The sequence below is a fragment of the Phascolarctos cinereus genome, unplaced genomic scaffold (genome assembly GCF_003287225.1).
Source record: "Phascolarctos cinereus isolate Bilbo 61053 unplaced genomic scaffold, phaCin_HiC Scaffold_4;HRSCAF=312, whole genome shotgun sequence".
NCBI lineage: Eukaryota > Metazoa > Chordata > Mammalia > Diprotodontia > Phascolarctidae > Phascolarctos > Phascolarctos cinereus.
The window spans coordinates 26,285,959-26,311,496 of record NW_027555847.1 but is presented as its reverse complement, the minus strand read 5'-3'; the positions used below and the strand labels follow the sequence as shown (position 1 = coordinate 26,311,496).

The window sequence follows — 25,538 nt, the reverse complement described above, 5'->3', positions numbered from 1 at the left end:
CTCATTGGTAAACAGAATATGGCACTGGTGGGTGTTTTTTAAAAAATCCCCAATATAGGTAGGGACCAGTCTAGTGATGTCACTGATATAGGGAACTCACAGATAAGTAAACTAGGGCTATCAGTGTGGGCTGGCATCTTCCCTTTAACTCAGTCTAAATGAGACTCTTAGAGCAACAAGATGTAAAGTGACTGGCCTAGGGTCATATAGCCTACACAGGTCAGAGGCACATATTGTCACCCTGGCTTTGAGGGCAGCTCTCTGTTCGCAATACCATGCTGCCTCTCACCCCTAATGTAATAAATGAAAATGGCAAATATATAATACACACGGAATCACTCCAAATCTTGTAGATTTGTTTGGAAATTTTCCTGAAACTGCTTGGCTTCTCCCAAAACCCTTTGTGGCTGACACTCATCATGTCCATAAGAATTCAGGAAAGGAAAAAAAAAAGCAATAATGTATCCAATCAAGAGAACTTTGCTTCATCCTGCACTTGGGAATTAAAAATGAGCCAATGGCCCAATAACACTCATCACCCTTTCATGTTTCAATAGCTTATTGCCAAATCCACTTTATTTTTAAAACTCGGCATACGGGCTGAGACAGATCAGAGATTGAGCTCGGTCTGTACAAAGGCAGGAACTGTCACCGAATCAATACTGATTGGCCCAGCCAATGCAACGGGGGATCTTTGGGAGGGCAGTGAATTATTAAAGCGGTCTCTGCCAAGACAGCCGGAATGAGCCAGAAGACAACCGATGTCAGTATTTCCTACCTTTTCCGGAAGGAATAAATGAGCTAATTGGGTTAAAGACAGCTGAAGAGGTTTGCTCTCTTGGGGGTGATTTACTATAGAGACTGAGCACTCTGTTCTCTCTCCTCACAGGCTGCCTTCCATGCCTATCCTCACTTCCATACCTCACAGAAAGTGCAGATTCTTTCAAAGTCCAACTCCCTGCAGGAAGCATATTCAGATCCGCCCCCTCCAGCACCTAAATTACTCTGGATTTGTGCTCATTTTATAGCTATCCATCAATCAATGAGCACTAGTGCCACCTATTGTGCTAGGCCCTGGGGATACACAGACAAAAGTGAAACCACCTCTGCCCTCAAGATGCTTACACTTTAACCACAGACCCCAAATGTGCATCTAGGAATATACAAAACCCCTAAGCAGATAAAAGGTAGCCGGGGAGGGAGTGCCTGGAAAGCTGTCATCTACAAGGTTACATAGACTGAATCTTGAAGGAATTCAGGGATTCCAAGAGGTGGAACCTAGGAAGGAGAGCTTTCCAGGGACAGGGAACAGATAGGGCATTGGCATGGAGTCTGGAAATAAAATATTGTGTGAGTCAGTCTGACCAAAAAGTGAAGTTTGTGGTGGGAAGTTATGTGCGAGAATGATAAAAAGGTAGGGAGAGTCCAGGAGGCTGGGAAGACCTTTGAATGTCAAACAGAGGAGCTCATATTTGAGGGCTGCTAGATGATGCACAGGATAGAGCCCCATGCCTGGAGTCAGGAAGACCTGAGTTCAAATCCAGATCTGGGAGTCTTCTATTGGAGATGATAACTGAACTCATTGGAGACGATTAATTTCCCAAGAGAATGTAAGCTCCTTGAGGGAAGGATGTTTTGTTTTTGTACATCCATCATCTAACAAGGTATCTGGTACTTAACAAATGCTTGTTCTATGAATGATGAATGAGTGAATGAGAGACTGAAGGAGGCTGTGGCCCAAGCAGAATCTGAAATCGTAATAAAAGGAGGTGTCCTTTACAATAACCTGGAGGTTAAGCTGGTGTCCCAGGACGTATACTTCAAGAAATAATCTGGGAAGGGGCAGCTAGGTGGCACAGTGGATAGAGTGCCGGCCCTGAAGCCAGGAGGACCCGAGTTCAAATACAGCCTCAAACTAAACACTTGACACTTACTAGCTGTGTGACCCTGGGCAAGTCACTTAATCCCAATTGCCTAAAAAAGAAAAAAAATGTGAAAAAAAAAGAAATAATCTGGGATACTCAAAAGCTTATGGAAGTGACTGTTAAAAACTAAAAATAAATAAATTAAAAAAAGAAAGAAAGAATCTGGGCAACCATGATGGATATTCTCTAGGATACAGCAATACTTGCCTGTGGGAGAAGGTTCTGATGGCTGGGGGGGGGGGAACAAGAGAATTCCCTTCTATTCTTGAGTTCTTTCAGTCCTGTCTGACTCCTCATGACCCCACTTAGGGTTTTGTTGGCAGAGATACTGGAGGGATTTGCCACTTCCTTCTGCAGTTCATTTTGTAGATGAGGAAACTGAGGCAAACAAGGTTAAGTGACTTGCCCAGGGTCATACTGCTAGTAAGTGTCTGAGGCTAGATTTGCACTCAGGAAGATGAGTCTTCCTGACTCAAAGCCTGGCACCACAGAGGTGCCCAAACTCTCTCTACCAATGCCCTTTCTCTGTAACTTAGTCTTACAGACTTGCCAGGGACTCTGAAAAGGGAAATGACCTACCCAGAGTCACACAGCCAGTATATGTCAAAGGCTGACCTTGAACCAAGGTCTTCTTGACTTTGAGATCAGGACTCTATCCATTACACTACAATACCTTGCAGGCTATGGAATTTTTTTCTTTTCTCTTCTTTTTTTTTTTAGTTTAGGAACAAAACAATAGGTTCTTTGCAGAAAGAATGTGCCGCTCTTAGGAAAATGTTTGCAGCAGAGTGTGTAACCTTTGGCTCTTGAGCTGACTCTGAAAACAAGCCCGTGTTTTCTATTTTTGCCTGACATTTCACAAAAACACCCAGGACCTCACGACCTCCCCAGGTCTGCTCCTGAACACAATGGTGAAGAAAAATGCACGGCTCATTTAATTATTCTGTAGAAGTACGTGTTGGTGGAGTTACTTACAAATACTGCATTTGGTAGAGAAAAAAATGAAATCCTAGTTTTCTGAGGCTCTAGTCAGTCAATGGATTGCTGAGAATAAGGCCTGATTCCAAGACTGGCCAGCTTCTGGTTGATTATTCCTCTCATAAAGTCGACAATGTCAGCGATTCACAATTATACAGCCTGGTGAGGTTTTCAAAGTTCCCTGCTCATAATAAACTTGGGAACAGTCAGTACAATTATTATTAACCCCATTCTACAGATAAGGGACTTGAAGATAATGGAAATCAATAATAATGACAGCTAAAATTTATGCTGAGCTTTCAAGTTTGCAAAGAGCTTTCCAAATATTATCACATTGGATCCTCACAACAACCCTGGGAGGTAGATGCTATTACTGTCCCCATTTTACAGATGAAGAAACTGAGGCAAGCAGGGGTTAAGCCTTGCTCAGGGTCACACAGTTATTAAGTGTCTGAGGCTGCATTCGAACTCAGATCTTCCTGGTTCCAGGGCCAGCGTTCTATCCACTGTACCACCTAAATGCCTCAATCAAATCAATTAACTGGGCTGTGGCTGCACAGCTAGTAGGCAAAGGAGATGGGATTTGAACCCAGTTTTTCTGGTTCCAAGTCCAGTGTATGTATTAGTACACAATCCTGCCTTTTAGAGTGACTATTGACTAGTCAAGGAGGACAAAGAAGTCCAGCTAGTCATGAGGTCGAAGGGTAATAGCTTTAGAGCTGGAGGGAGCTTTAGAGGCCCTCAAACGGAATCCCCTCGTTTTACAATGAAATGGGGCTTCAGAGCAGCAAGGTGATTTACCTAGGGTCACACAACCAGTAAGAATCTGAGGCAAGATTAGAACTCAGGTCTCCAAGTGCAGCGTCCTATCGACGATTTTACCTAACTTCCAGATATAGCTCAGAACTGTATTTTGCTTAAGGCTGCTTCTAAAAAGCTGCTCAGGGCAGCTTCTCTCTAAAATAATTTCTGGCATGGTGTGTGGAAGCACTGAGAAGGACCCTGTGCTGTTGCTCAGTCATATCTGACTCTCTGTGCCATTTTTTTTTTCTCCAGCTCATTTTACAGATAAGGAAACTGAGGGAGACACGGTTAAGTGACTTGGCCAGGGCCACACAGCTAGTAAATGTCTGAGGCTGGATTTGAACTCAGGTCCTCCTGACTCTGGCCCGTCAATCTATCTACTTTGCCACCTATTTGCCGACTCTGGGGGCGAGGGGAGGGGAGGGGACTAGTAACGGAGCAGGAAGAAGCTCGGAGCAGAACAATTCTATTAGAAATGCTTCCTTTTTGTCCCTGTTCATCCCTATGTCTGGGAATGATTTTAGTCCAATTACTTAAGTGAGACACGAAAGTTTTCTGGCCCACACAACTGGGAGCAGAAGGGGCTGAGACCAGCAGTGTGGGATAGAGGAGGGAGACCTGGCCTTGGGGTAGGCTCATCAGCATCCTTAGTGCCCAGGGTGACTCTCTAGGACCTTAACTGGCAGAGGTGCTGCTGCTCAGCAGTGGTAAAGAATGTTTTCTCGATCAGTAAAATCTCAGGTCTTATTAAAAAAAAAAGACTTTTTTTTTTTTAGGCAATAACTAATTAGATACCATTATCACAGCCATGTAGGTGGGGGTTGAGGCAAGGTACATTAGGGAGAAGGAGGGACCAGGAACAGAGGCTGTCTGCCTCTGGCTTGTTCTGCAAGGCCTGACCTCTGGAGCCTTCCCAAACACCCAGCTAAGAGCCAACCAAGTTGAAACACAAAACGGTGACAAACCAAATATTTTGGTTTTTAGCCAGATGCTCAGACACCTGGCTGCTTCAGCATTTTCTGCCCCAAATCAAGCAAAGACAGGTCAACAAACACTTATGAAGTGTTTGCTATGTGTCAAGGCCTTCTCTAGAGACTCTCTTCATAATTCAAATGGTCCCCTTTGATGTGGCCGTATTTGGGGTCCCTGGCCCCATTCAGTCAGGTCAGCGGCTTCCAGGTAAAATTAGGGGGTGAGGAGAGCTGATCCTTGTTCTGGCAGGCAGCACTGGGAGAATCCTGAGGCAAGGCCCTGCTTCTTATGGCTCCAATTAAGAAGCATCAGTGCACTGGTCCAAGGGGTTATTCCATGCTAACTCCCTTGGATCACCAGCCCCCAGAGGACAGGGGCTTTGTACTCAGCCACATGCCGAGAGGCTCCAAAGCGGGTCTGGAGGACCATCTTCTTTGCTAAGGGGCAGCGACACAAACCTGCCTCAGCTAACCAATGGACGCTTTCCCAAGAGGCCCGGCCCCCCAGCCTCCCAGAGCCAAGCCAAGTGGAGGGGGTCCCGGCTGCCAGCTCATTTGGAAACTGACACTCTAGTTTTGGGCTTCAGATTCCCAGCTCTGTTTTCAGCCTATCATGCCCGGGCAGGCATTGGAGCTCCAGCAGAATGCAACGGAGGGAAGAAACCTCACTGGGAAGAGAGCCAAACGCATGTCATTGGGACCTACGCTCTCAGCCACATGCTCCTCTCCTGGAAGTCAGGACTTTTACTGATCTCATGGTTCTCAAGGGCATTTTAATGACCTGTGGCTACTTCTTAAGGCAGGGGCCATTCTAGAAGCAGCGTATACTTGCCACGTAAGGTCAGACTCAGTCTGGTTGGCCTTGACACCGGCCTTACCCATGAGGATTATGGTATTACCTACGTCACTCTACATTAATGTCATCTAGCATTTACACATGACATCAGGCCTTCTGAAGCTCTTTTCCTATATTATAAGAGGAAGGATGTACGGGCCAGTGGAAAAAGCACTCAGTCTGGAGTCAGCCGACCCAAGTTCAAATCCTGTCTCTGCTACTTACTATGTGAGTAACTTTGGGTGATTCTCCAAATCTCCCTGGGCCTCAGTTTCCTTATTTGTAAAATGAGGATGTTAGATTTGATGGCTCCTTTGATGGCTATGATTCCCTTATGATTCTCGAAGCGACACTGTGAGGTAGATACTGCAGGAATTATGAACCCTTTGGCTGTGGTAGGAAGACTTGGATTTGAGTCAGAAGAAGTTTCAAAACCCAGCTCTGCCCCTTTATACCTGGGTCACACTGGAGAAGTTGCCAAACCTCTCTATGCCTCAGTTTCTTCATCTGTAAAATGAGGAAGCTGGCTTCAGCGGCCTCTACCAGCCCCTCCTAGCTCTAAATCTGTGCCCAGCTATGATATTTATTTGCAGATGAGGAAGCCAGCGCCCAGAAAGGGCAGTGACTTGTGGAGGGTCAGACAACAAGGGGTACTCAAACCCAGCTCTCTCTTGACTCAATGTTCATTCCTCCAAACCACCTCTTACTTTTGCCCATGGGAAGGAGGATGGAGTAATGTCTCAGGGAAGCAGAGAAGGACATGTTCACAAGGCCCTCCCTCACTCCCTTCTACAGACCCGCCCTCCTCTCCGCAACGCATCCCTTCTGTCGCTTCCTACCGGAAAGTCGAAGCTGTGATGTGAGACCGCCATGTCACCATGCATTTATACTTGTACTTTCCATGGAAATGATTTATGCTCGGAGCATGTAGGGATGAGTGTGAGGTTGCTCTGGAAAAGCGGGGCATGGAGCGATTAACTAATGCCCTCAGAATCACCCAGCAGCAGGACCAGGGAAAGCACCAGGATTTTATCCCGCGGTTCAAACATCTCTGCCAGATAACTTGCTAGGTGTCAAGAATACAAAGGCAAAAATGGAAATAGTTCCCACCCTCAAAGAGCCTACACTCTATTAGGGCAGAGGTTCTTAACCTGGGGACCGTGGAGGGATAACAGTGGTTCTGTAAACTTGGATGGGGAAAAAATAAATTATATCTTTATTCTCACTAACCACTAACTGCATTTTGGCTTTTCCTCTAGTTACTTAAAAACATCATTCTGAGAAGGGGCCCATGGGCTTCACCAGATTGCCAAAGGGGCTCATAAAAAAAAATAATTAAAAACCCTTGTGTGAGGGAAAAATATGTATATAGATGAATAAATATAAACATCTGCGTGTATGTGTGTGCAGATATGTGCATGTCTACATGTGCATGTTGTATGTGTGTGTATGTATGTGAGGTGTGTGTGTGTGGGGGGGTATGTGTGTAGGAGAGCAGCCAGAGAGATTAGGAAAGGCCTTAGTATATGACCTTGAAGATCATCAAATCCAACCTCATTTTCTTTTCTTTTTCTTTTTTGGCTAGGCAATGGGGTTAAGTGACTCGCCCAGGGTCACACAGCGAGTAAATGCTATGTGTCTGAGGCCAGATTTGAAATCAGGTCCTCCTGAATCCAGGGTTGGTGCTCTATCCACTGTGCAACCTAGCTGACCCCAACCTCATTTTCAAATGAGGAAATGGAGCCTCAGAGATAGGAAATGCTGTGGCTGAGCCTCAAAGGGAGCTAAGGGATTCCAAGAGGCAGAAGTGACAGAGGAGAGCATACTAGATGTGGGGAACTGCCCATGCAAAGGTATGGAGGTGGGAGATGAGCCTTGTGTATGGTAAGGAGCAAGGCACCAGTTAGACTGTCGTACAGAGCACATGAGGAGTCATGTGAGATCATTCTAGAAAGCGGGGGTGCAGCCAGTTTGTCAAGATGGCCAAGAAAGCCCAGGGCCCTGTTGCCTGCGAGCAGCAGCCATTGTGTTTTCCTTACCAAGCTCTGGTTGTCTGGCAACATGACGATGATCTGCGCGTTGTGATCCCATATCATCCGCCAGAAGTCTTTCGTGGTGTGTGGCAGAGGGTGCTGGGTTATGATGTACTCGTTGCTCCTATGATAGCCCTTTAACGGGGAAGGAAAAAAACCCCACGGTGACACCTGTGCTCTCCCTGACATAGATGGTTCTGCCGAGAGGGCGCCAACGCATTTGCAAAAGGCAGCCGGTGCATCTGACTCCTTTGCAAATAGACTTTCGCTAACACGCAGGCACTTTCCCCTCCAACTCAGTTTCCATTGGCAATTGCCCCTGTTGCTTTCGCTTAACACTAATTTCAACATTTATTCAAACATGTGGAAGGGTGAAATTAACAATCAAAATGAATGATCTTTAAAACAACAACAAACCAACCCAGAGGAGCCCATCCTGCCTTCTGGAAGCAGTTCTATGCCCTTACTCCTCGGCTGCCCTCTCTTCAAGGCTCCACACTCCAGAAATGCCCATGCTTTCCTCTGGGAGTATGGAAACAAGGAAACCAGCCAGTTACTGGGACCTTCTCCTTAACCCTTTCTGGTTAATTGACTTTATTTATAATTAAGAGTTGATGTCTCACCATGATGTAGGATGCATTTATGTAATCTGTTCCTTTCATTCCGGGCAAGGGTGCAAGCCCCACTCTGGCACGCTCAGCTAGGGTGGGAAAAGCAAAAACATCACATCATTATTATACAGATCGAGCCAACAGAGTTTCCCAAGATCTCTTTAAGGGGTTAAGTCCTTCTCCCCTTCCCCCTCACCCCCATCCCCATCCCAAGGCTGTCTATATTTTCAGCAGGCTTCGGTGTCCTTGGCAAAATGAAATGTTTCGGCACATTCCTAGAATGTGAAATCGCATTCCACTGCTGGAAAGGTGTTCCCTATGGGTCAGATGGCCAAGAGCAGGGTGTGTAATGACAACAGGAGGCTTCAAGGTATTCTAGACATTAGGATGATAGATTTAGAGCTTGAAGGAGACCTTAGAAGTCTTTGAGTTCAAGCCCAGAATTGACAGATGAGGAAACTGAGGCCCAGAGAAAAGTTCGTGATTTGCCTAAGGTAAATATATGTGTGTGTGTGTGTGTGTGTGTGTGTGTGTGTGTATACACATGTGTGTATATCTATATATCTATATCTATCTATCTATCTATCTATCTATCTATCTATCTATCTATCTATTTATCTATCTATCTACTTATTTTTTTTCCAGAGGTGGGATTTGAACTGGTGTCCTCTAAGGCCACAGTCAGGGCTCTTTCCACCGAACCACAACTGTATGTAAAAACAGTTCTTCGGGATAGAGCACTGGCCCTGGAGTCAGGAAGACCTGAGTTCAAATTTAGCCTCAGACACTTACTAGCTGTATGATTTTGGGCAAGTCACTTGACCTTGACTGCCTCCCAAAACCAAATCAAACCCCAATACTTAGCTCCTTTCTCTCCTTCTTACACAGACTATATAGCCCTTAGGTGAGAAACCAGTGCCCCTTAGAGATGATGAAATCCCTGTCAATTAGTTGACTTCCATGCTAGAAACCTCTTCCAGAACCCTGAACTCAAGGATATTCACCTCCATGCCCTCATTTACAAGGTTGGGGCATGGGAGAGGGGTGTTGCTACCCTAGGAAAGTCAGTTGGCCAACCCACCCAAGAGATTTAATCAGGTGCATTGCAGATGAGCCCCTTGTAGGGAAGGATGCTAACAGTTCTTTTGGTCACAGTAACTCTTGAAGGCTGCCTAGAAATCTAGAAAGGTTTTAGGATGGGGATTTTCAGAGGATAAACACACGGAAAAAACACGAGCCCTTAACCTATAAGTGGATAGAGAATGGTGCACTAGGAATCGGGAAGACTTAGGCTCAAATCCCACCTGAGATGCTTACTAGTTCTGTGACCTTGGGGAAGTCACTGAGCCTCTCGGACACTCAGTTTCCCCATCTCTAAAATGGGATGTTAGACTCAGTGACTTCTGAGATCCTTTCCAGCTTGGAATCTATGACCCTTCCTATCAAAGTAAGTTAAGACTTGAGTGATACCACTTGGCTTAAGACAAATCTGCAGAATTTTACTATGTAGAAACTTGAACAAACACCAGAGGAATCCATGTAGGTCACAGATTTAGAGCTAGGAAGCTTTCACGGTCATTTGCTCCAACCCTTTCCTTTTAGAGGTAAGGAAGTGAAATGACTTGCCCAATGTCACACGGTGGTAAGAGTTGGAACCCGCTCAGACTTCAGACCTAGCATCCTTTCTGCTTCTCAATAGTACTACCGATTATCGATTTAGAGGTAGAAGGGACATGGGAGGCTGCTGAGTTCAACCCTCTCATTTCACATGAGAAGTTAAGTGACTTGCCTGGGGCCACACAGTGCTAAGGGTCTAAGGCTGGGTTTGAACTTGGGCAGTGCTCTAAACATTGCACCACCTGGCTGCTTTAATACATGCTGCTACCTGCTTTTGCAGCCCATTCTAGTCCATCCATTTGTATCGGGAAGGTCTGTGACAGCTCTGCCTCTCCATGCAGGACCCAAGGACCATCCATGACCAAAACCCCGCTCCCAGTAATCATCTGGATAACTGACAGTCTCACCTGGTACAACGGATGAGTTTCTGTTCTTCTCCTTGTTACATTCTTTCTGTGCGCTGAAACACTCAACATACTTTGCATTACATTGTGTGACCAGCTGAAAGAAAACAAGACATACTTCCATAATTACTGTATTCATTCAACTACTTGGCAAAACAGACCAGTATCCAAAGATCTGACACTGATCACAATCAATTCCCTATTCCTACTAGAATGGGGGAGCTGCTCATCTGGGGAGTGCGGACATTCGTGGAGACCTGAGCCTCGGGAAGGTGTAAGTTACCAATTAAAGGTGAGGCATGGTGCTCCCATTTGAAATCTGATCATGGAGAATAAGTGCTTTGCATGTTTTCTTCCCCCCTAGACTGTGAGCTCCTTGAGGGCAAGGACTGTTTTTGCCTTTCTCTGTATCCTTAGAGCACAGAGTAGGTGCTTAATAAATGCTTCTTGACTTGAGAGCCAACTGGTTGACTTACAGAATGATTTGCAATAAAGAAGGACATATTTAGGGCTATGATATGACCACAGAGAAATCAGACATGGTCTGAGCCCCATGGGACCAGAAGCCAAAAGAAATAGTTTCCCATCCCTTATGTTAGAGTAACTGAGTTTAACTCCAGTGTTGCCTTCATTAGCTTTCAGCTATTCCCCCACTCATTTAGCATGTAACACCCTACAGAGAAAGGCCTCCTTTTCCAAAAGTAAAGGTAATTCTGTGATGGGGGGGAGGAGATAAGGTTAGAGCAGTGATTCCACTGGCCAAGGGAACTCCCAGGTGACCAACCTCCCTCTACCAGCACAGGTCAGCACCTTATCTGCAATTTAGAATCTTAAGAGAACTGCCCAGAACAATGAGATGTTAAATGACCTGCCCAGGGTCACACAGCCAGCATGCAGTAGCAGCAGGACTTGAACCCAGTTCTTCTTGGCTTTGAGGGCAGCCAATAGTTCATTCGATCTGGGCAGGATTCTTGGATTTTCATTCTGCCTGGGCTCTTCCTGACTCTTGTCAGTTGCACCTTCCTATTTGAGTTTCTGAGGTGGCTAGGGCCCCTGAAAGAACCAATTATAAGGCTGTCCACCTGAATGAGCTGGCCTCTTTATTAGATGAATGTTTTCAAGAGGCAAGGGTGAATGGTACGGTTAGTATAGAAAGAGGTCAGAAAAAGTTACAAAAGAAGGCACCTCAAGTATTTTTCATTAAGGTCTTATTCTAAGTATGTAGATGGGTTTCAAAATCTCCTGTATCCCTGCTGTTAACCGTTCACCTTCAACGGGCTGCCAAGCATCTGCTTTACTTTATAGAAGAGATGGAAATGCCCTACGACCATAGTAAAGGGCAGGGACAGGGGGCAGTGCTGGCCCATTTATCACCCTCTCATCACTTGGCCTCTGCTCTAATTGGCCTGGCAGTTTCTTTTCTGGAGCAGAGATTCAAATGGAAGGAGTCAGTTTCTGGAGAGGACATGACCACAGAAAGGAGAACTGCCCAGAATGACCACATGCTGCCGCCATCCTGACAGCATTTCAGCCTTTTATCCATTACGGCCATGCTGCCTCTCATAAACTCTTTTTATATATGTACTGTATATATCCACATATGTACTCATTGTCTCCTCCATTAGAATACAAGATCATTTTGAGTAGAAATTGTTCCATTCTTTGCACTCATACCCCCAGAATATAGCAAAGTGCCTGGCACATGGCAGGCATTTAGGTAACAGTTGCTGATTGATATTTTAATTTTAATAATATTTAACTGTGCACCTGTTTATTGTGTCCTATCCCTCACACACCAGAAGTGCTTTAGAGGTAGAGATTCTGTCTTATTTATTTTTCTATCACCCCAAGTGGCAGCAGGGTGTATTGAACATGCTTCAATATTAACCAATCGATCAATCACTCAATAATTAATAAGCATTCATTAAGTGCTCACCATATGCCAGAGATCTCCCAGACCATTTTATCATTTTATAACTGAGGCCAAGTGATTTGTCAGTCAAGTGACTGAGATCACAGCCTGGTCATTTGCCTCCAAACCAGCTTTCTGTCCACTGCTTCACTTTGAGACTCTTCCTTACGCATTCTGCTGAAAGACATTACCTTAAACTGTTTTTCTAGCCGTGTCTTCCCTCCCACGCTGGGGATGAGGATACTGTTGACGTAGCTGTGCAGCTGATTCGAGGCGACTTCTGTCTCCTTCCCCAGAATGGCTTCCAACAAGGCATCGTGAATGAAAATGTACTGCTCCTACAAGGCAAGAGGTCAGTCAGGTTTGGGAATCTGAAGACAGATGTATAAACACAGAAACCTCCTCTAGGAAGTCTTCCCAGATTAACCCATAACCATCATTCATTTGTATTGGATTCTTTGGGTGTGTATGTATATGAATATGCATACATGAACATACACATGTACTTAAACATGTATGCATATATGTGTATTTTAATAAATGTGTATGTTACATGTATCCATATGTGTATATGTGTATATTATATTATGAAATGTATATATACATTGCATATATACATAATATTTATATATATATACATATATATAAATAATACTTAGGCATATCATACAGCTACGATGTAACAAGGTAAGACAGTGTGGCAGGCTACGTGCATATATTATAAATATGTGTCTATAATGTTATATAATATTTAATACACACATATGTATATATGTATATATTATATGTTATATATTCTACAGACATACATATATTACATACACACATACACAAAGCCTTCCACACTCTCTTACCTTTTTATAGATTACTTTAGAATTATTCTCTAGTTATTTAATCAATGTCTTTGTCTCCCTCAACTGGAGAGTAAATTCTTGGCACAGAATATGTCTCTTCTATCCCCACAGCACCAGCAACAGAGCTAGGTACATCATAGTGTACATTTTCTTGTACATTAAGCTGTGAATTTCATGTTTTTCAGTTGTTCATTCGTTTTTCAGTCATGTCCAGTTCTTGGTGGCCCCATTTGGGGTTTTCTTGGCAGAGATACTAGAGTGGTTTGCTATTTCCTTGTCCAGCTCATTTTACAAATGAGGAAACTGAGGAAAACAGGGTTTAAATGACTCGTCCAGGGTCACATAGTTAATTAGCATCTGAGGCTGGATTTGAACTCAGGTTTTCCTGAGTCCAGGCAAGGTGCTCAATTCACTGCATCACCTAGCTGCCCCTGAATTACATGTTCATGTTTAAAATAAATAAATAAATGAAAAAGATATATTAAGTTTCACAAGGTAGTAACAAAACTGTCCTGCTCTGCTCTGTCCCTGTCTGTACTTCTGCTCTCAATTAATCAGCAAGCGTTTATTAAGATCCTGCTCTAGACAGTCTATGAATACAAACCGAATTAAATAGTTCCTGCCCTCAAGGAACTTATATTTTAATGGGGAAACAAGAAGTAGATATAGAAGTATAGATGGCGTCATACAGATAACACAAAGTGATCTGATACAAGGTAGCCTGGGAGGTGGGGCACTTGCCCGTCGGGAGGAATCAGGAAAGGCTTCAGGTGGAAGATGGTGCTTGAATAGCACCTTTGAGGCTCTCAGCTCTGTGCTTCCTAAATGTATCATTGATACTCTTAAAAAAAATAACTTCCTAACTTCCCACCACATTCTGTCTCTCCCAACACACTCTAGACCAGCGATGAATAAGAGCTCCAGATGCTAATGTTACCAGGGCAGAAATGTATGAATTTAAATAAAAGGACAATGAAACTCAGGAGGTTGGTGCTGCCCTGATTTAAACATAAACCACATTTTTGTCCATAAAATACTCGATTCAGATGGAAAGGACCCAGGAGGCCACTGACCCCAGTGCCCCCATGTCTGGACCTATGGTTCATTAGTATGGGATCATTTCTGCTGAGGATATTACTTTTACCAAAGCAGATGGATGAATGCCGTGAATTTTGCAGTCTCAGAGAGTTCCTGGAGCCACTGAGTTGAAGTGACTGGTCTATGGACACACAGCCAGTATCCGTCAGATGCAGGATTTGAACCCACAATCAGAAATCAGCTGTCTATCCTGCACATTCCATTTTACAGAAGATGTAACTTCGAGGGGGGAATTCCCTTGTCCAAGGTCATACGGTGGAACTGAGATTCTAACCCTAGTCCTCTGCCTCTAGACCCAAGCCTACCCCCAGTGTCCCAAGCCCTGATGGGCGGTTTAGTCTGCTTCCCAACATTCCCATGAGAGCACAGTACCCCTGGTGAGCCACGTCTCTGGCAGGAACTTAACTAGCAGCCAATGGCTCAGGCCCAGGACAGCACCATCTTCGTGGCTTACCTCCGTCTGGACGAGGTAGTTACGCTGTGTCCTGATGTGTTTCAAGAATCCCAGGACGTTGACTGTGCTTTTGTCTTTTATCTGCTGCAGCATGCTGTCTATGACAATGTAGGTGCCCGTCCTGCCCACTCCGGCGCTGCAAGACATTAAAGACACCGGGTGAGGTGACGCCTCATTCGCTGACCGCTCCAGGCCTTCGTAGCAGAGACTGGCCGCTTAGTACAATGGTCCTGCTGAAAGGGGGCGTTTCAGCAGGATCGTGTGCGGCTGGGCAGGCGATACGCCCAGCAGGTCTTCAAAAATGTCTCCTCTTTAAGGACATTTTAAAGCTTCTAGAGTGGTGTTTATGGAAATGGAAAGATGTGACAAAAGTGGGAAGAGGTTTTAGAGCTCCAAGAAAACTCCTCGGCCAGCAAATACAACCTCCTCTTTTACAGATGAAGAAACTGAGGCCCAGGAAAGTGGAGTGACTTGCCAAAAGTCACACAGGTGGCCGATTTGGGACTTAAGCCTGCATCCTCCGACTCCAAACCTAGCTTTCTTTCCACTGTACCACACTGGCCTTCCTATGGTCCTGAATAACGAAGCTCTATTAGATAATCCTATGCCTGACACTTACTAGCTATTATAACCCTGGTCAGATGCTAAACCTCCCTGGCCTTACTTTCCTCATCTGTAAAATGGACTTAGACTAGATGGCCATGAAGGCCCCTTCCAGCTTCAAAACTATGATTCTAGGAATTAATAGAAATATGAAACTAGGCAGCTTCCTGACCTGGAGAACAGCATTGTCAAGGCCTTCCATAATCTGGCTGTTGCACATTTATCTCTACTTAATGGACTGTATTTATATATGTTAATTCATTTGATCTTCAAAATAACCCTGTGAAATAGGTGCTATTATTATTCCTGTTGTATAGATGAGGAAACTGAGTCACACAGAGATTAGGCGACTTGCCTAAGGCCATATATCTACTAAGTATAGGAGGCAGGATTCAAATTCAGGTCCTCCTGGATTCCAATCCTATACTCTATCCCCTGCACCACCTCGCTGTCTATTAAAGCAATTCTCTGGACAGTTCCTCAAAATGGAGCCCCTATGAGGAATTTCTTATGACAAGATGCATCCCAAGCCCCACAACACAGTTACTTGTAGGAGGGCATTGTGGAGGGTGGAGCAGGGCTATGGGAGAGGAAGGGTCTGGAGGGTGACTGTATTGGTCCAGGGAACTACTAGTGTGCAGAGAGGGAGATCAGCCACTAGTCTACAATTTGTCATCTTGAGAGAGCTGGCTGGGGTTATCAAGAGGCTAAGGGGCTTAGAAACAATCAAACAAGCATTAGTTAAGCACCTACTATGTTCCAGGTGCTGAAGATGCAAATACAAAGAACTTAATATTCCCCTCTCAGTGACCTCAAGCTGAGGTCAGATGACTTGTCCAGGACCACAAAGCTAAAATGATATTTGAACCCAGGTCTCCATGACGACTTCCGGGCTTTCTTTCATCCAGCAATATGGAGGTTAATTTTTGCTAGTGGCAAAAGTGACACATTCACCATGAGTCATGCTTTCTACCCATGCACCATGTAAAAATCGAATGTCTCAACAAGTCTGGCAATGACGTTTCCCCTTTTAACTTTAACAGGGCTTTTAACTTCTCTAGAGAGCTTTCACAGCTGTATTCTGTAGGACTTTTCTCCATTTTACAGACAAGCAAACTGAGCTCCAGCTGTTCAAGGTTGTAGAGCCAATCAATGAAAGAGTAAGACCCAGAAGCCAGGGCTCCTGGGCCTCTGTCCTAGCTTCTCCCTATGAGCAACTTCATGGGGGCGTGGGGAGCCGGTCTCACCTGCAATGGACGAGTACGGGTCCCATCTCTGGCGTCCTGGCTGCTGATGACCTCCTTACGAACGTCAGCACAGGGAGGGCATATTCCGGCACTCCCATGTCAGGCCACTGCGTGTAGTGATACTGGATCACAATTCTTTCATTCTGGCGACCTTTAGGGTTTCCCTTCTGACCCTACACAGAAAGACAGAAAGAATTTCTTTGAAAGAGAAGGTCGTCCATTTTCCTTTAGTTCCATGTGCCAGAAGTAAATGTTACATAGCAATGCACAATGGCATTAGTAAATAATAATAATAATAATAATTACTCAAGTCATAGCTAACATCTCTATGGTTTTTTAAGGTTTGCAATCCTCACGACCATGAGAAGTAGCTGTTATTATTATCCCCATTTTCCAGATGGGGAAATGGAGGCTTAGAGAATGTTTTTTTTTTATATCATAGATGTCATAGGGCTTTAAAACACTGATGCTAATACTTTCAAGAAGAGGCAGCTTTAAAAAAAAGTTACCTACAAAATAAGTCAAAAGCCCTTCTCACAATTTCCAAGACAGTATGGCAGCCCACTCACATACCTTTTTCACTTTTGTATTTCTGACTGAAAAACGACGGACAGTGTAGCAGGCATGAACTTTTGTGCTCTTCAGTGTGACGATAATGTTTCCATATTCCTCACTATTCTCTGTTGGCCAGTACTGGTCACATTTTCTCTGAGAGAAAGAAAGAAAGAGAAAAGGAAAAAAAGAAAGGAAGGAAGAAAGAAAAGGAAGGAAGGAAAGGAGAAAGGAGGAAAAAAGAGGAGGGAGGGAAGGTAAAAAGGAGGAAGAAAAAATAGAAAGAAAGGAAGAACGAAAGAAGGAAGGAAAGAAAAGGAGAAAGAAAAGGAAGCAAGGAAGAAAGGAAAGCAGGAAGAAAAAGAAAAAAGAAAGTAGTTATCAGAACAGAAGAAATGTGCATGGCATGTCTTCTAACACATAAAGGATCTGTGATAAAATAAGTATGAGGCACTTCCGGTATGGGAAATTCTCTTCAACAACTCAGCATACAACCTATCTATGACTTAGTGAATCCATCCTAGGGAGTTGCCTGAGGCACAGAGTTTAGGGGACTTGCCCAGCATCATGGGAAGTACCCATCAGTGACAGGATTTGAACCCAAGTCTCCATGATGCCGAACCATAAGCCCACGCTGTTGCTTCTTCTAAGGAAGTCATCTTAAACTGGGTTTAGTGTGCAAGAAAGAGGAAGTATGATATTGAGATCTGGTAGAGAGCTGGTCTTAGAACCAGGAAGACCAAGTGAAATGTGCCATGTCCGGGTTCTGTGAACTCCCTAGTGCATTAAGTTTCTGGGAGGGTGCTGGCCTGTATTGGGGGAGAAGGGAATATCTCACTTTAAATTCCAGCCAGTGACATCCCAGCCCCAGACTTCTCCTTATCTCTATGGTGCACCCCAGGTCTTGGCTTCCCAGGACCAATGAGGGAGTGAGCCTGGTGGATTTCACTTTGGGACTTGCTGGGGGAAGCATTACTTCTATGTTCAAAATTGTGGAGATGGGAGCAATATTCCTTGGTCATCACTAAATGAAGACAAGAACAGTTCCTTAATGGACATACTTAAGCCACTGATAAGAAGCAGTAAAAAACAGCTGACATCAGTTCCTTAATGTTTGCAAAATACTTTTCTGTTTATGATTTGAATCTTGTAAAAACACCAAGAAGCAGGTTCTATAGGTGGTGTTATATCCATTTTACAGATGATGAATTGAGGCTTAGAGAGTTAAGTGACTGGCCCAGAGTTACACAGCTTTCAGGGGCTAGAGGTAGACTCTGAATTGAAGTCTTCTTGATTTCAAATCTAGCACTTTGTAAGTTGACTTCCATGTAACCTGGCAAAACTGAGGCAAAGAATAGTCAGTCACCTGGGAAAAGTCAAAAGGAGGAACTAAATCAGGCTGGATACTGGATCTGAGTCTGATTTCCAGAACTGCTATAAACTACAAATTGGAATACTATTGGTCACAGGGAGAGATGATCTAGTCCCATCTCTTCATTTTACAGATAAGGAGAAGTGACTTGATCATGGTCAGAAAGATGGTAAAGCTGAGATAGCAGAGCTAAGATTTGAACCCAGGTCTTTAGACCCTAAATCCAATGGACTCTATTACATGAATCCTCATTTTCAAATAAGCCAGTTATGGATAGGGAATGTAGACAGTGGGAGGAGGGTTCATGTTGAGAGGTTCTTACTCTTCCTTTTTCCACAAGGTTTGTGATCATGATGATGATTCCAGTGTTCTGCTCCCAAATCATCCTCCAAAAATCTTCGAATGTTGACTTGAGAGGTCCCTGTGTGGCCACATAGGCTTTTGCTTTGTTGTAACCCTTCAGAAACAAGCATGGAATTGAGTCGGATAAAAGCAGCCCCCACCTCTCCCCATAACAGCAGGTCAATGAATAATAGAAACACCTTCCCCAGATGGGGTATTTTTAGGGTTTGGGGAAAGGCCCAATGCTATGGAGAGGACATGGGAACATCTCAGAGGAGTTATTTATTCTCTGTTTTCATGACAGGCTTACAAAATGGTTCTCACTTACATCCACGTAGTTCGCATTAATGTAGTCACTGTGCTTAGAATCTTTTCCTGGTAAAGGCCTTAACTTCACTCGACTGTGGTCATCTGTAGGGATAACATTTTTTAAAAGTACATAATTCTGGGAGCCACAGGTAAGAGTTAGGCGAATCAGGTGGACACCAAGCGCAGATGAGCAGCCCTGAAAAGGGTTTGGCACCCCTCACACCAGAGATGAAGGGAAGTATGCCTCAATGGAAAGAGCTTCTCAACCAGAAGCTAGCCACTGATCCCTGCACTATATTATGCATTGTTTTCCCACCTACTAACAAAACATATCCCTCTTTCACTCAAGTCTGAACAGTACCATTTGATCTCCAAAGGCACTGTGTTTATCTCAAGGTCACATGGCTATGCACCATGTTTGTGTCGATTCTACAAACAACCAGAACGTTCAATGTTAACAATAACCTGCCCTTGTTTCCCAGGTTCTCACACTGTGAACTGGTTGGAGCAAAGTATGATTGATAAAAAAATCTTATTTAGAAAAAAAATTAAGTAATAAACGTCACCTGCCAGCTCTCTTTGTCTCTTGTGCCAAAAGAGCATGACCGTCTAACCGTAAAAGTTACCTATGTGCCTTATGCTATTCTTGCAAAGTCTATGAGAACAAATACCTTTCCATTGAAGCCACCGTCCTCAGAGATATTTCCAACATTTGAAAAACTTCAGGGTCTAAGGCTGAGGACGTGTGAGGAAACCACTTCCAGCTTCTCTCTGACAGAAGGAAATCTATCGATCTATTTTCAGAACCAAATGGATTTCATTACTTACTCCATTTCCCAAGACTTAGAAAGGCATTTCTCAAACTCAACATCTGATATTCAAGGCCCACCATTTTGACTGAGTACAAAAGATACTGATATCCTTCTTAGTTCAATAAGGAACTCAAGGGAATGTATCACTAGGTGAGTCACATGACCTTCTCACCCTGAAAACAAGCTTACTTGGGTTCAGAAACTCAGCCACCCCCCCATCACCCTTGGGAAATGTGCTGATGTTGGTTGCGGAGTCATGCTGTAGGCCGGGTTCTGAGCAGCTGGAACATTGTCTTCTTGTCTCCTGATTAAGCTACCTGAACTCCGGTGGCTTGACAGAGGACCAATAGAGGAGAAAATGTTCCCATTCTGTCACGTCCACTGGTTGTTTCAGCTGGGCTAATGAGAGATTAGCTTGCTGGTATAGTTTCTCTCTTTTTTTTGGCACCCTATTTTTTTACTGCTTGGCTCTCAGTCAGCACCCAGTGTGAGGACTTCATCACTTACTCCCGGTTGATTAGATTTTAGGACTTATTACTTACATGCTAAAATGTTGATGTATCTGTTTTTGTGCTTGTTATCTGGGTGATTGGAATGTTCGGCCGTGATGTTCATATCGGCAGTACAGCGCTGTACTTCCTAGTGAAGAAAACAAATGGGAAACAGGTGATTAGAGAACATGGTTTGCACTGCTGGGAATGCGTCAAAGCCTCTGGATGTGTGGGCCCATCTATGATGTTATTTGGGTTTTATCTCTGGTCTAGACCTACGATCCCATCAGTGTGAGAGAACTCTGGGGGCGGAAACTCCTGCCTGTGCAGATCAACAACTCAAATGTAACTTAGAGCCTCTGAAAATTGCTTGATGCAATGAGAGGGTTGTGACTTGACCACAGACACACGCTCAGTGTTGTTGGCAGGACTTGATAAGGTCATTCCTCTATCCACAATGACTTCTCAAAGGCCCTGTTACTAAAGTGGTAGTGTACTCCCAGCACTCCAAGTCATTAATTTTTTTTAAAAATTAGTTTAAAAAAAGTTTTTTTTAAAACTAAGATCTGCCTTTTCTTCCTCCCTCCTCTCCCCCATCTCCCTCCACCGAGAAAGCAAGAAAAACAAAACCCGTTAGAAACACGAAGAGCAAAACAAAACCCCTCATTAGCCACGTTCACAAATACGTCTCAATCTGCATTTTGAATTCGTCACCTCTCCATCAGGAAGCGGGGAGCACGTTTCACTGTACATCCTCTGGAATGATAGGGGGTCATTATAGCGCTGATATAGTGCTGATCAAAGTCTTAAGACTTTCAAAGTCAATTGTTTCTAAAAAGCCGCTGCTACGGTATAAATCGTTCTCCTGATTCGAAGTCTTCTCAGGTCTTTCGGAAATCATCCCTTTCATAATTTCTCACAGCACAATATTCTTCCATTACATGCATAGATCACAATTTGTTCATCCAACACCCAACTTACGGGCACCCTCTCAGTTTCCAATTCTTTGTCCCCATGAAAATAGCTGCTATATTTTTGTACAAGAATCATTTTCCTCTTTCTTTGATTCCTTTGGGGTACAGTAGCAGTATTACTGGGTCAAAGGGAACTATTGAAATAGTTCCAAATTGCTTTGTAGAACGGCTGGACCAGTTTACAACTTTACTAACAAGGCATTAACGTATCTGTTTTCCTCCAGCTCCTCCAGCATTTGTCATTTGCCTTTCCTATCTACTTTACCAATCTGATGGATGTGAGGCGGAAGCTGAGACTTTTTAATTTGTATTCCTCTAATTATTAGTGATTGTGTGATTAAGTATTGTTTTCATATGGCTATCGATAGTTTGGATGTTTTCCTTTGAAAACTACCCATTTATATCCTCTGATACCAACTGGGGAACAGTTCCCATTCTTACTAATTTGAATGTGATCAATATAGATACAAATATATCTATATATCTTAGAGAAGTTATATTTATCGAAGAAATTAGCTGCAAAGTTATCTCCCATTTACCTGCTTCTCTTCTAGTTTTAGTTGTACTTATTTTGTTTGTGCAAAAACTTTAATTTTATGTAATCAAAACTGACCATTTTTCCTCCTGTGAACCTCTTGATCTCTTATTTGGTTATGGACTCTTCCCTTACCCATAGGTGTTACCGGGAATTTGTTCCAAGCTTCTCCTGTGTGTTTATGATATTGTACTCTATGTCTAAGTCAAGTTCCTATTAAAACTTTTCTTGGTATATAGTGTGAGATGTTGCTCTATACCTACTTTCTGCCAGACCGTTTTCCAGTTTTCCCAACACATTTTGTCTACATAGCGAGTTCTTATTCCAATAGGTAGGACATCTAGGTAGGAGTTCAAATTTGGCCTCAGACACTTCCTAGCTGTGTGACCCTGGGCAAGTCACTTAACCCCTCAGGGGTTAAGGCCTCAGTTCCTCATCTGTAAAACGGAATGGAGAAGGAAATGGCAAACCACTCCAGTATCTCTGCAAAGAAAACCCCAAATAGGTTCACGAAGAGGACAGAATTAGGAGGACTGAACAACAATAACAATTCTAATAGCTGGGATTTTTGGATTTATCAAACACTAGGCTACAGTGCTCATTTGCTTTGGTGTGTTGTGTTCCTAATTTGAATTTGTTCCACTGATCAGCTCTTCTTTTCTTACATAGTACTACACTGTTGTTTTTTTTTTCATGAACATAGGTTTGTCATATAGCTGAGATCTGTGATTGCTAAGTCCCTTCTTTCCCATTTTTTTTCCCATTTATACCCTTTATATTCTTGTCCTTTTGCTTCTTCAGATGAATTTTGTTACCACTTTTAGTTCTATAAGGTGGTAGTTTGATGATTGGTATGACATTGTGGAAGTAAGTTAACTTACATAGTGTTGTCATTATTACTACATTGGCCTCTTTTACCCATGAGCAATGATTATTTCTTCAATTACTTAGATCTGCCTTTTTTATATAAAGAGCGTCTTCTAATTGTGTTTGTATAGTGTCTGTGTACCTTGGAAGTTTCTGTGTGTCTATTCTACTTTATTCAGAAGCATTTATTAATGAAGTGCTATATGGAAGACGTGCTGGGCACTGGGAGAGACACAGATAAATCAATTATTTATTAAACACTTACTTCGCGGCAGACATTGTGCTAAGCTGCTAACACTGAAGATACCAAGAAAGGCAAAAAGTCAACACTGAAATAAATAGGTGTACACAAAATACATTCAGAGAAGATGGCGGAGAACCAGAGAGGGCAAAGCTGTAGCCAATGAAGGGGTTGTCCGTGACTTACAATATGGTGGGGGTAATGTGTCATACGCACAGACATACTGTAAGTATTTCATTCTATTTATTTAGTGCCATTCATTAAGTGCTACTAAGTGTCTGGTACTGTGTTAACTGCTGGGGAAGTAAAAGACACGAACAAAATATTCCTGACCTCAGAGAGCTTATATTCTATTGGAAGGTGGTTAGATCAGGAGGATATATGACATATACATAACTATGTAGTAAGTGGAATGCAGAACAGGGGTTCTTAACCTGTTTATTTTTAAATTTATATTTTCAGTCATGAATGCTCTTTTGTAAATAAAATTTTTAAATGCATAAAATACAGAGAATTACAAAGGAAACCAATTCTATTGAAAAAGTTTTAAATATTTTCAAATATTTTAATTTAAATATTTAAATACTTAAAATTTAATTTAAATATGTTAAGTATTTTAAAAAACATGCTCACGGACCCCATGTTAAGAACCTCTGCTCTAAGGACACAAGAACAGAAACCATTATGGGGGTTAAGGGAAGAAGAGATCATTGTAACTCTAAGCTGAGGGGACATTGGTCGAAGCCAATGAACTCATCCTTATCTCGGCACGCGAGGCTCTAACAGCAGCTCAGCTTTTTCCTCCCTCTTGTATCATCATCTTGCATGGAAGCCACCCTCTCCAGTGACCCTTCTTGGAGAGGCATGCCTTGTGCCCGTACTGAATTCGTTCTCCCTGGGTTACTGACAAGCCAAATTATTCTGCACTGTGTGTTTCAAAATCTTAAAGTACGAGACCTACCTAATAAGGGAAGTCATTAGCTGTGCACAGCTAGCTCCAAAGAGCAGGGGCAAAGAGATGCCAAATTATCAGGAGGAACGTTTTATCCACAGCAGATGTAATGGATTTTGGGCACACACCAACTGGGCGCAATGGCGTGAGAGGGCAACCACTGAGGTTTTCCACAAAATGTGCAAAGCCAAGCCCAGGGAGAACAAGGAGGGAGGCACTCTCGATGCTCACCAAGCATTTCCTGGGATGATCCCCCTTCTCTGTTCCCGGGAGGGGCCTTGTTCTCATCAAAGAAAGACAAGCAAGGAACAAAGGAGAAGCCTGTGCTCAGAAGACTCACGGCCCCTTCCCTCGTTTCCCTTCCTTGGAAGATATAGACAGGCTGTTTCAAAATCTTTACCTTTCCCAGTCACCACCTGGAAAGGCTTCTGTATACACACTCCCCTTTTTATATATGTGTATATACACATACAAACATATACACACATACACATGCATGTGTATATGTATATTCACATGTATTCACATTGGCAGTTCCTATGTGTCTGCTCTGTTACTTTCAGAAGCATTTATTAAATGCTTGTTATGTGGAAAACAGTATGCTAGGCACTGGGGAGATACAAATAAATCAATTATTTATGAAACCCTATGTGGTAGGCACAGTGCTAAGCCACTAACACCAAAGATACAAAGAAAGGCAAAAAGTCTTTTCACACACAAGTGTGTGAAACACATATGTACTCAACACACATGTGTTCAGTTGCTTTTAGACATGTCTGACTCTTTATGACCCCATTTGGGATTTTCTTGGCAAAGATACTGGAATGGTTTGCCATTTCTCATTTTACAAATGAGGAAACTGAGGCAAACAGGGTTAAGTGATTTGCCCAGAGTCACACAGCTAGTAATTGTCTGAAGCTGGATTTAAAGTTAGGGAGATGAGTCTTCCTAACTCCAGGACTGGTGTTCTATTCGCTGCATCATCTAGGTGTCCTATACACACACACACACACACACACACATCTCACTTTGTAGGATTTTTTTATGCTTTGTTTTGAGTAATAGAAAATGTACAGTTTAATGACAATCCTACAGTGGATGAACCAGGGCAGGAAGACTCAAGGAGGAATTCTTGAAACATCTAAAATGAAGCCCTGATTTTACTCTTCTTTCTGTGACCTCCCTGTACAATGTTAGCACGTGAGAGGCCATCAGTATAGCATAAGGGGAAGAGAGAAGGACTGAGGCCCAGGAGAGACCCGAGTTCAGATCTTGCCCCATTCATGGACTAGCCTGCATCTATGAGTAAATCATGTCACTGTTATCAACCTCCCACTTCTTCACCTGTGAAACAGAGATGAAAATACTTCAGAGTTGCTGTAAGGATCATGTCAATCCAATAAGCATTTATTAAGCACCTGTTATGCGTGAGGCACTGTCCTAGGTGATGGTGATGGTGCCACAAAGACAAAAACCTATAATTCTGGCCTTCAAGCATCTTACATTCTACTGGGGATCAAAAGAGATCACGTTAAATAAAACACTCTACAAACCTGAAAGACTTAATTATCAGTATTGATGCTGATGACAGTATTAATACATCACTAATGCTCTAATGGCAGTAAAGGCAGGAGTGTGGTGAGTCAGTTTGTGAGAAGTCTACAGCATACAGACTATAATCGCTCAGAACTCAGGAACACACCACAAAGGGTTGCTGCCAAGGGTAAGAGAGACCAGATGTATCT

The 25,538-nt window shown here is 43.3% G+C and overlaps 1 protein-coding gene across 1 annotated transcript in view; it reads right to left on the bottom strand.

The window, feature by feature from the left end:
• The window catches only part of PTPRG (protein tyrosine phosphatase receptor type G), a 785,024-nt gene that overhangs the window by 18,632 nt on the left and 740,854 nt on the right, over positions 1-25,538 (bottom strand). Inside the window, 10 exon segments of the mRNA XM_020976382.2 lie at positions 7,553-7,681; positions 8,170-8,246; positions 10,182-10,275; positions 12,282-12,428; positions 14,497-14,632; positions 16,347-16,519; positions 16,920-17,054; positions 18,593-18,727; positions 18,941-19,023; positions 20,276-20,372. Coding sequence (XP_020832041.1) covers positions 7,553-7,681; positions 8,170-8,246; positions 10,182-10,275; positions 12,282-12,428; positions 14,497-14,632; positions 16,347-16,519; positions 16,920-17,054; positions 18,593-18,727; positions 18,941-19,023; positions 20,276-20,372 — 1,206 coding nt within the window.